This window comes from Larimichthys crocea, chromosome XXII, assembly GCF_000972845.2.
Source record: "Larimichthys crocea isolate SSNF chromosome XXII, L_crocea_2.0, whole genome shotgun sequence".
Classification (NCBI taxonomy): Eukaryota; Metazoa; Chordata; class Actinopteri; family Sciaenidae; genus Larimichthys; species Larimichthys crocea.
Window position 1 is genome coordinate 13,763,171 of NC_040032.1, and position 12,092 is coordinate 13,775,262.

Consider the following 12,092-nt stretch of genomic DNA (forward strand, 5'->3'; position numbering starts at 1 on the left):
AGATTTTCTCAACTGTGTCCTCATTTGCCGTACTATATCCATTTCACTGGGCTATGAGCCTAATGATCAGGGATCAATGCTGCTTCTTTCTGAGCTTCGAGGTCCATCTTGAAAATAAGGCAAAAAGAACCTCATAGAAACGACCACATGCTATCATTACATATGTTTTATAAATGCAGAACACACTTCTGGAGTTTTCACACTACTTGTTTTTTGAGTGCTTCCAGCTCATGAGTTGAGGCTCAGCTACATTTCCTGCTCAAGGATACTTCAGCAGAGCAAATGAAAAGCTACTTCCTCACCGCTTTGCTTTTATCGCTGAGCCCATTGAAAAATACAACAGCGAACTACTTGGCGCATATTTCTATAAAGTAAATTTTTACAATAAAGACAAATTTCCAAAGCAAAACTGTGGTCACTAAAGCTATGTGACCTGGAAGTGTTCAATATGAAATAAATAAAAATAAAAAAACACATATAATCATGCATGTGAACTAAACACAGTGGGTCAACAGTACAATGAAATGTGAAAAAACAGGTTAGCCCAGGAGGATAAAAATAAGCAAAATTAATAAAATACAATTAAATTTTAAGTGTCACCGGAATTAAGTGTGTTTTGAAGTGTCTAACATTAATTAAATTGAACTATAAAACAGTTGTTTTGTATGATGATTCTTAATTATAAGCTTAGTTTGAATCATTTCTTAAAAAAATATTGTTTCATCCAAACTAGTTATTGTTTGTTGATTTTCTCTTGAACTCTAACATGATGTTTTGTGAAATGGCATTTTCCCCAAAGCCTAAATGACCGTGGCCTTGATTATAAATATCAGGTCTCATTCTGTGTGTCTCTAATTCGAGTATTACTGGTGTTAATGATGTTTAATTGCTAAGGCCTTCAAGTGTCTAGTGTTTTAATAAGACCTCCTCAGACAAGAGGCTGCCACTTATCCAATCAGTGAAGTGTCCAGGGCTTAGCTCCAGACGGCTGTTAGTGTTAAAGGCCGAGATGTACTTTTCGCTTTAAATTAACTTACATAAGTTGACAATGTTCACATGATTCTTATGGTCAAAACAACAAAAACATAATTTTTTTTTAAAGAAAAGTCCCACTAAGGTTTCAAGAATAACAAAAACATCATGACGTTGTTGCGGTGTATCTGAAAAATCTGACAGCTGACTTCCTGTTTCTTATCCTCAGTGCACTACCAAAAAATCGTCCACCGGGACATCAAGCCGTCTAACTTGTTACTCGGGGACGATGGCCACGTGAAGATAGCGGACTTCGGGGTCAGCAACCAATTTGAGGGCAACGATGCTCTGCTGTCCAGCACTGCTGGCACTCCCGCATTCATGGCACCCGAGACTCTCTCAGACACACGAAAGAGCTTCAGCGGGAAAGTGAGTCAACGCTTCATCCGTACATTAATCTGAGGTTTTTATCCGTGCTGGTCTCCTGTGGTTACAGCAGCTGCCGGCCTAAGCCCTAACCTCATGATTGTAAAATGAGAACCATTAAACCGAGATGAGTTCTCAGACCTTTGCCGGCCTGCTATAATCCAAGGAGCAAATTGTCATCCTCGGTCTTATTCCCTGTGTGTTAACTAGGGCTACCAGCTAAGCCAGTAATACATTGGAAAACAGCACCATACCGTATTGATTTTGGAGTGTTCACATCATTATACTGATAAGTAATGATCGGTTATGTTTGCCCATAACGATTGGACAATGACGCACTTCCGGTTCCCATCATTCGTGCTGTATGAAAGCCTTAAAATCAACCTTACCCGCTAAGTTACGAACCATTAACAACCAGGAGCCGTCCCCCTTTTTCCAGCCGCAGGTCTCAACCCTATTCTTATCCAAAATCATCCATCAGTTCAGGTCTGATGGATTTGCTCGAGGAAGGACCTCGTATGTTCGTCCAGAATAGAATATTTGATTGCAGACAGAAAAGGGTGCAAGAGGCGTTCGAGTGCCTCTGCCTGCTGTTTCATCAAGCTCTTAAGAAATACATGCAGTCATGTCGGCTCCTTTTTCGCTGATTAGTCTTGTACTCACCCTGATTTTGATTTGATGTTCAAGTCACAGAGCTCTGTGTCCACTGTGCGCCAACATTTGTGATTTTTTAAATTTATTTTTTGGTGTAAATCAGTGGTCAAATATTTAATATCGGACACTCGTATGTCACTTTAACCCCCTCACTTGTCATCAGACATCAGACCACTGCTCTACTGTCTGTGGCTTCCAGATAGATTACACTTTCTGTTAAGGGGGCAAGTTTTATCATTTCATATCTATGAAGGAATAGAAATGGATATCTGGAAGAACTATCCATACAGGGAGAGAGCGTCTGAGAGGAAGACAAAGAGCCTGATGGATAGCTGCAGCGTCCCTATCTGATCACGCACATCCATCTCCGAGTTATCTAACGGTAGACGCCGCCAAAAAAATAACCTTAAAACGTCCCATAAATCACAGACGGCAGTCTGCACCGACTTAGATCACCATGTTTGTTTGTGGTTTCGAGGTGTTTGGATTGCTGCAGTGTGTATCTAAATGTCTGGTTTTGAATCTGTTTGCTGTTATGCTGCTTTTAATGTCACCGCTGGTGATTTCTTGTAGGCGCTGGATGTGTGGGCCATGGGAGTTACCCTCTACTGTTTCGTCTTCGGGAAGGCAAGTCTGCACAATTTTCTGTCTCTTAGGCACTTATAAACATCTGGTACACAAAAGGTAAAAGCTGGGATAAGTATTCATTTCACAGACTCCAGTGCCTGTTAACAACAGCCAGTAGCTCTTGAGTAGGAACACACAACAATTCTTTATGCCTGATACGACAGCCGTCTGTTGGGATCATTTATTTGAACGACTGCTTGAAACTGGTTGGTGCTGTTGTTGTTCGTCTTGGTTGTCTTTGGGGGTGAGGGGGTGCAGTTTTCTCTGGCAGAGCAGTAATTCAATGTACTTTCCTGTGTTTCCTCCGCTCCACCTGCAGTGCCCATTTATTGACGAGTACATATTGGCTTTGCACAATAAGATAAGGACCAAGCCTGTGGACTTCCCAGAAACGTAAGTCCATCTCCTGCATCCATCCCTCTCCTCCGCCTTATTAAATGTTCCAGCCACCTCCAGTCCGCAGCTGCTGTTGTCATCACCTTCGCCGTTTTTTTTTTTTTTCTATCTTCTCATCTGCATCTTTCTTTTTCCCAGTTTCAAATTCCACCCACAGAAATCTGAATGGCTTCAGTGCCAGCACGCGGTAAATGTCACCTGTATGTGATCAAAACAAGCAAACGGGGGGGGCATCAGCGGCGTGGACACACACGGTGCACGCCACTGTGCTTCCTATCTACCCTTTGCCTAAAAGGTTAAAGAAAAACACGGAGGTCTTCTTGGGTGAATATGAGCGAAAAGACGGAGAGAACAATGGAAAATAAGGAGAGATAAGAAGCCAGGCTGGCGGCGGTGATAGACTGAGGGAACACAATGATGGAGTGAAAAAACACAGCGGACGTGGCTATGAGTAGCAGTTGGAGCATGTGTCAGGACAGAGTGTCATATTGTTGATAAGTGTCTTTTTCCCCCGGGGGGCTCAAAGACGCAGTGGCTGTGAAAGGAAAGCTTGTTCATTACACATCACCCTCCGCCTGAACTGAATATCACATCACCTAATGGAATCATCTCCACGTTGTAGCAATCAATGACAGTTAGCAGCGCCTTGTTGTCAGCGATGATGATGCTCTGCTGTAGGTGTAGTTCATTTAATATCTCCACCATCATTATGATCAATGGCTGAGCTCACGTAAACTTATTTTACTGCGATACTAATGACCTATGACTTGTTTTGTTTCATCAGTGTCAGTGAAGTGCAACATTGATATCGCATCTTCATAAGCATGGTAAACTTTTATAGTAGATATCGCAGGTTTCAATTATTTTAGATCATTGATTCACTTACAGTCAGGAGTTGGCAGGTGGGTGATAGATAATGGTGTTAATGGTGGGAGGTTTAAGCGGATTTAGACTGTTGGTCAGCCAAAACGTCATTTTAAGGTATGTATGGAGCCCAGACACTGACATAATGTAATAACAGGTTATCAAATATTCAGCAAAATTATTATTAATCCATAATGTTCATTAAATATGACAAATAAAAACGTAAAAAGAAGCTTTAAGTTCTGATCAGATGTTGTAAAATAGCAAAAAGCTTTAACTTTTTTTTGTTTACCACCAACAAGGTGATCAAACAAATGATAACTAAGTTTTATTTTTATCTTCTTTACTCTATTGATTCATTCTTGCCGCATATTCAGTACATTATCTACTTTGCTACACATTTTCACATTCAGGTTTCATCAGACAAAGTACAGGAATGCACATTAAGTTTAAATGTGGACAATATGTCATAACCATAAAATATGTCAGATGTATCCTCACAGCCCATCGTCTTTTGTTTTTTTATTTCAGATGTTTATCTATTAATTTAAACTATTTCAACCATTTATCCATTACCTATTTAAACTGTTTATCCATTATATTTACCAACATTATCATGTGTCCATTAACTATTATAACTATGTGCCACTTTTGGCTGACTATTTTAACTATATAAAACTATATTTTACATTTATATTTCACACACAAATGTTGCAGTTAACTTCATATAATTATGTTGTTTTTTTTTGTAACTTGAAATTGTAATTCCTTTTTTCTTTAATTAGTAGAGCTACTCAATCTTCCCACATTCCCCTCAAAGCAAATGCTGAAGTAATGTTACCCCCTGGGGCACAATCAGCCCTTATTGGGAGTCAGTGCTATAATTTGTTTTCAGTCACTTCAAAAGCCAATTATTTTCTTCATCAGCAGCTGCATTAAATTTTGACAGTTAATAGGAACATAGGCACCAAATCGCCGCGGGTCAGATGATCTGTGTCTTTCATTCTGCTGATCAGTTGAGCGTGCGCTAACTCAATGCTGAGTGATAGAAGTGACGAGCGTTCGCTCGGAGGTGAGAAAAAGTAGAACTTGCGAGTACTTTCTGTCTGGCGGTACACAGAATGTGCAAAAAAACTTTTTGTTACATTTCCAGTGAACACAATGGCCATAACATAAATGTCCTGCTGCTTGCTTTAATATTAAGAATTTAACTTTCCTATGAGAATTTTTATCTACTGATATGGACTGGCATTTAATATAGTTTAGTTTTATTAAAGGATCATTCTTACTTTAGCCTTCTATCAGCACCCAGTGTGAGATTAGCACTAAAATGTTATCATGAGGCACTGAAAAGTCCATTTACTCTTACCTTGATATTGCATTTGTATTTAATATTTAGATATGTCTCCAAATGGCCTGAATTCTGCTATGCATAAAAACTGCTTTTAAATGTTGTTGGAAAAATCATACAGTTAAAAAGTAGCATTTAAAAGCTTTGTATGAGTATCCGAATATCTTTGATCAAAGTGTGATTCTTCAGTGTTGGAAAATAACGACTACAGTCACGTCTACCTGCAGTGCCCTCTCACAAGCACAGAGGTGGTGTGTTAAAGCTGAATCATCGCAACCTCACGCACACCTTGCCACGATTACGATTACCCGTCATGCATTGTATCCAAAATTAAATATACTTGAGTACATTGAAACATAATATATAATTTTACATTATAACCATGTCTGGAGAATCTATAAGAATTAATTTATTAATAAATAAATAGCAAAATCAAGAGGATAGTGGGATGTCCCTTGTGTCTTTTATCAGTTTATCATCAAACAGTTCATGTTCACTTCATCTGTTGGCTGCTTGTAACTGCCAAAGAAGTGAAAATCCAGCCGTCGTGTCGCACTCAGTAGATCACGTGACAGAAATATCTGTGTCAAGAAGGAAAGGAAAGAAAGCCAGAGAGAGACGTTCAAACCCTCTGCACAGCTGACCAGACATAGGGCTATGTCGGTGTGTTTTGGAGAGTTGTGGGGTATACTGGCTTCTTTAAGCCACCTCCTGAAGCAGCTTAGACCGGTTGTGAGATGATTAACGGGATAAGAAAACATTTAATTTTCTCTAAACTTTGCTTTTTTACTGATGAATAACTGGATATCTTTACTTCACCTGAATGATTTACTGACTTCTCAGCCTGCATTTTTATGTAATAAAGAGTACGTTACAACGTGATTTGTTGTCCATGTAACATGTATGTACAAACAAGCTGGCTTCATTATCTTGTGTTTTTCATGCAGACCAAAGATCAGTGAAGAGCTGCAGACTCTGATCTTGCGGATGCTGGACAAGAACCCCGACAACAGGATCACCATCCCTGAGATCAAGGTAACGCAGAGAACAAAGCAGAACATGAGCACGATCATAACAAGGATTTCATTGTTCATGTTCAGACACAACACCACTGTGACTTTTCCCTGACGTGATTGGCTCAGAAGCCTGTGACCTCACTGTGGTACATGTAATAGGGTTCATTAGTTTTGCTGTGAGAGCTCCAGGGCAGGACGAAACACGCATGTCCCACGGCGCTAAAACTGAGTCAGTGGTAGAAGGTTAGGGAGGTCTAGGACCATCCATGGACACATGTCATTCCACACTCCCCACTGTGTCTCCATGACACACTCTAATGATGTGTCAGTGAGTCATTTTCTCACCAGAGACTCTGTTTGTGTTTATGGAACAAGAGATAATTAGGCTGTAAGGCACCACACACTCACACACAATCACATCCTTTTACTTGACATGAGTTGCCAGAGGCAGCTTTGTTAGCTTAGCAAAAGCCTTTAAAGTCAGCAGAAATAACAAAAACTCACGGAGAGTCTCTTCGATTTTTATATAAACCCGCAGAGACTTAAGGCTTTGTTTTGGGTAGGTAAGCTAAGATACTTTTTTGTCATTTGCTCTCAGATCCTTTGGGTTTTTTTGATGATTGTGGGAATTTTTGACTGCAATCCTGAAGAAAAAGTGAACTTCCTGAATCCTAATCTCTAACATACATCACTGACCCGTTACACAGGGGAATCTCAGAAACCATCAGCTAACCTGCCAGCGAATTTCCAGAAAACTGATAAAATCTATCCAGGCCGAGATTTCCTCTGAAGTCTGATTCGCAACTTGATACACGAGAATTCTGACAACTGGCTAATCTCTATGGACAGATCTCTGCAGATAAACTTTTTAAAAAAGCAAATAAAGAGCTAAATCGTCCACAGATGAAAGCCCATGGCTTCAGAGATTGCATTCTGCTCTCTCTCCCTTTACCAAACGTGATTGATCACTACTACTCAGATTACAAGTGGAAACCACAACACTTCCTGTTCTAAAATCTTGGTCCCTTGCCTACAGATTATTAGAGGTTGTTACGGGTAACGGGTGGCGTCATTCTTCGTTATGATGAACGTGGGCACTGTAGTTTGTCTGTCTTGCAGCAATCACAAAAAAAACACCAAATCCCAGGTGGAAAACAGTTCCCAACACATGCACTATTCACTCCTAACGCTTGCTGAAAAGCACATCTCTCAGCTGTTTCATGAACTTACTGAGCCTTTTTGCCAAATTAAAGTTGATTTATTTTATTTTTTTTCTAGTAATGCTGAGACGTTGAGAGCCACAGGCAGACTAACACGTTGTTGTTTTGGGTCTTTTTGTAAGGTTAATTGACAATATAACAAATATACATGATATTGTCAGCTTTATCAATGTGGGCAGCCGTGAAGTGACGTTGACAAAAATCAACTTGGGCTGGTTGGTCACTGTGATGGATCGTCTGTCTCAGGCGACTTCTAAGTCTCTGCAGTCGGAGCATAACAATATTAATCAAAACAGATGGCTGCCAGGCTGGTAGCAAATGCTCACACAGAAATCTAAACAGTGTGCCTTGTTTCAGAAAACTCTCACTAATACCGTAAAGTATGCATGCTGTGCAGTACAAGGGGTAAACGATGAGAGCCAGACTAAAGACGTACATTTGCAAATCTGTACTATAGACAGGACGCTGTCATATGTAATGTGTGTCTGTCTGTGTGTGTTCAGATGGACCAGTGGGTGACCCAGGGAGGCACTGACCCCTTGCCTCTGGAGGAGGAGCACTGCTCTGCGGTGGAGGTGACAGAGGAGGATATCCAGAACTCAGTCAAGTTCGTTCCCAGCCTGTCCGCGGTGGTAAGGAACCCTGACCGTCCTCCGTTCACCGAGCACTTGTTTCAAATTGATATATTTATGCTAATCATTTCCAGGAGAGGTAAAGCCCTGAGAGTGTCTGCTCTTCTAACAAACGCAGTCCTATTTTAATCATAATTGTGACAAAATACAGACACACCATTGATCTCCAGTGGAGAAGAATGGTAGGTATTATTTGTATTACATAACACCGAGTGCAAAGGGACAAACTTCCCTTTGAAAATAAACTCAAATTGGAGCATAGAGTCTCATAAAGGACACACAGGCCACATTTATAGATAACCATAACCATTTATGCCTTTAATGATAGTACAGCTGAAATAGACAGGAAGCAGAGAGAGGGGGAGTGACACGCAGTAAATGGCCGTCCGATGCGGGATTCGAACCGGGGCCAGCTGCAGCGAGGACTATAGCCTCCACACATGGGGCGGCCGCTTAACCCACTATGCTACCGACCGCCCCATAACCACACTTTTTTTTACTGCACATCAAATAATGGTGGACATTCGTCTGCGTTATCCAACATGACACATGGGATTCCAGTAAGAGACAGCAGCTACACGAGGCTGTGGCATACTGTACGAAAAGAACTGAATTAGCCTATGCATCATATGCACGTATGAAATTCCTGTCAAACTAAACAAGTTTAGAGCACAGAAGCTCCAACATTCTAACATTTGCAGGTATGACCTTCCTGCTGACAGCAGGCATGTTAGAAGCTTTATGCAAAAGCTCAAATACCGACAGGTTTCATTAATAACAGGCTAATATTAATGTATATAAAAAGTATTATTTATCAGCTGCAGGGAATCGTATAAAGAGACTGCACATGTATTTGTCTTTTTAAAAATAATTTTAGCACAACAAAACCTGCATTTTCCATCCCAAGCTATCAGTCTGCACCTCTATCAGCTGTCATCGAGGCACAAGCTGATGCTCTAATCAAACTGAGCATCGATCATAGAGCCTGACACACTTTTGTACTGTTCATTAAAAAAACAATGTCTCACATCGAAACTGGTGTTTCATCCTCGTCAGTTTCTGTGCAAAACGATCCTCCACCTTATTAAAATCCAGACCAGATCAATAAATGCAAATAGATAGATGCACTCTGAGCTAACAGGCAGGTTTCCTACTCTGGAATATTAAACATTTTCAATGCGTCACGTGATTTTCTGCATGTCTCATGTTGATTTTCCCATAAGAGCTCAGATATCCTGGTTTGATTTACTTCCTGCGTGCAAATCAGAAATCAATCGGCTGCATCCTCTGTGCAGAACCAGACCTTTAACTGTCTTTGTGTTCATGTATGTTTCAGATCTTGGTAAGAGCCATGCTGAGGAAGCGCTCCTTCAGTAATCCCTTTGAGTGTCCGAGCAGGAGAGAGGAGAGGTCCATGTCTGCACCTGGCAGCCTGCTCATGTAAGCACACCGAGTCCAGCTGCCTGACTGTGATCATCCATGTCTGATACTTTATCTCATGTGTAAAGACAAATAAAACTACACCCAGGCCCATTTTAAATCAGAGACTGCTTGAGATTCTGACATCCTGTAGATCAGTACTTCACACCTTTCTCCTATGTCAGGTTAACTAACATACATTCCAGCAGCAGCAGCTGTCGCTGCTTTGGGTTGCCATAGCACCATAATTCATTCTTTCATTGTATGCAGCGGAGCTTACAGCTTTTATAAGTGTTTCTTTGTGTGTTGCTTTCAGCTTTCAAGGCTAGAAGAGAGAATGATACAAATATACCTCAGGCTGACCTTGGATTTTCTCTTACATGGATTGAAAGCATCACAGGGGAAATGGTCCATCGTCTTATCCCATTGTGCAATTTCAACATAAACAGCCAAAGGCAAACCGGAGCATCTATAGCTGTGTTGTTGTTGTGTTCCCGCTGTACTGTGGGTCCCCTTGGGACACTAATCTGTTGTGCGTCCTGCAGACTTTGTCATGAAGATAGACCACTGCAGCGCTGACTGCAGAGGAGACTCTAATCTCCTATTGCGAGGGTTTTATTAGATGATTTCTAGGCCGAGGTTTCCCCTGTTACACTCAAGGTAGTCTCAGAGCTGCTATGCAAGGTGAAGGTGTTTCCAGAGGATGTTCAGGGAGTCTAAAACAACACTGCCCCCTGCTGGTTAATGAAAGAAAACAAGGCTTTGTCCAACTAAAGCTCACAGTAGCATGAAACCCTGAACTGAGGTGTTCAGTCTGTCCATTAGATCATGTTTTTTCTAGTTCTTTAGATTAAAGTAATCATGAATAATGTTGGTTAATGGATGGATTATAAAAAGTAAGAGAGAAACAACAACCTTACCATCTGTTTGCACACATATGGGCCCATCAACAACAACATGGGCAGCTTTCGAGAGCCTCCAGAGACTACCTTTAAAATCCAGCTGCTGCTAAAGCTTTAAACATTTCTCTGAACGGCAGGCGGAGAACATGAAAGTTTAGTGTATTATTTAATGAGCAAAAACACTGTAATTTCCCCCAAAATAAAGTGAAAGAGAAAACAACGAATGACACACCGGGTGGGGCAAGTAGTATTTCTTTTAGCACTGTGAGAAACACTGTTGTTAGATGGACGACGGTGCCAGACGTCCTGGCTATGATCTCATCTTTGTACTTATTAAAAGTTAACATCCGATTAATTCAGATAATTCAGTATTCCCTTTAGCAGTTAAAGGTGTACTCTGGTGATTTACACTAGATTTTAAAAAGGAATGGATAAAATCAGAATAGAAGCCAAGATATCCTGACTTTACTCTCTAGTCTAGGACAAGATTCAAAAACACTGGATCCTGCATTTCCCATAAGGCAACATGAGTTACGTCTTTAGTTTCCTCGACTCGTAATTTACACGTTACCTCAACCAGGGTTATCTTCTCAGACTTGATTAAACTCACTTGGAGCCACAGAAGACATAAGACAGGCCTCACCCTTAGACTGTTGTGGAGCTCTGCCCATTGCCATCTTGGCACCCATGCCTTTGCCGGCTCAAGTGGCCACACTATTAATTATGCATAACTTTAAGCCTTAATATAATGTGAATGGGTGAGTTCTATAAAAATTCACAATCAGTCCAGTTGAATGGGGGAATTAGCTATAGAGACCAAAACTGTTTTTTGTACCAGGCTGTAAACATGTTTATTTCTGCTGTGAAGTTGGACATTTGAACATGGGGACTTTTGGAGACTCACTTCTGTAGCCAGCCTCAAGTGGACGTTTGAGGAACTGCAGCTTTTGGCACTTCTTACTGAGTAGTACTCGACATGATGAGAGAATTTAACTTGATTTGTGAAAATTGGTGGCGTGCCCCTTTAAGAGATGTGTTGTTTTTTGTATTGCTTATTTTGCCCAGGCAAAATCCCCAAATCTTTAATTCATATTGTTCTAAAATACAAAAACAGGCACATTTATCACATTTTCTTAACAAATGGACTCTTCCGCCGGTGACTTACTCCACCACTGATCATGTCTGTGACCCCCCTGAGGTGACGTTTGCCCTCCCACCTGTGACTTTTCCATCTTTTCTCCCACTTTGCTGCAGGGACTCGTGGCCTTTCCGGCCTTCTTTAAAACTTCACCCCTCGCTCAGGTAACACATTGTGCAGTACAGTCCGCCACGCTGTCTGTCCAACATCAAACCAACCGCTGCGCCCATCATCATCTTAGACTCCTTAACTCTCGCTTATCCCCATTATGGGAAGTGATGGAGCAGTCCTTCTGTCCCCCATCTCCCTGCCACTGTCATTTAATGCTGTGCTGCATTGATTGAGTCTTTTTTGTGCATTCATCGTGTTGAAAAAAGATAAAGCACATGCTTAACAGTATAATCATTTAGGTCTCTGTCCTCACTGTGATTGTCCAGGTTGAAATCATAGAAAAAAACTGCTCATACTGACTTCT

The 12,092-nt window shown here is 41.0% G+C and overlaps 1 protein-coding gene across 4 annotated transcripts in view; it reads left to right on the plus strand.

Annotated features, from left to right (window-relative positions):
- camkk1a (calcium/calmodulin-dependent protein kinase kinase 1, alpha a) overlaps nucleotides 1-12,092 on the plus strand; it is a 56,963-nt gene that overhangs the window by 40,568 nt on the left and 4,303 nt on the right. For 2 of the 4 annotated variants that reach the window (XM_019254366.2, XM_027273412.1), the window contains exons 10-16: nucleotides 1,202-1,401; nucleotides 2,626-2,679; nucleotides 2,999-3,072; nucleotides 6,238-6,325; nucleotides 8,030-8,158; nucleotides 9,495-9,598; nucleotides 11,734-11,781. In XM_019254366.2, coding sequence (XP_019109911.1) covers nucleotides 1,202-1,401; nucleotides 2,626-2,679; nucleotides 2,999-3,072; nucleotides 6,238-6,325; nucleotides 8,030-8,158; nucleotides 9,495-9,598; nucleotides 11,734-11,781 — 697 coding nt within the window. Of the gene's footprint in view, nucleotides 1-1,201; nucleotides 1,402-2,625; nucleotides 2,680-2,998; nucleotides 3,073-6,237; nucleotides 6,326-8,029; nucleotides 8,159-9,494; nucleotides 9,599-11,733; nucleotides 12,082-12,092 lie in introns of those variants that run through there. The other 2 variants (XM_027273413.1, XM_019254367.2) reach the window with 2 other exon arrangements.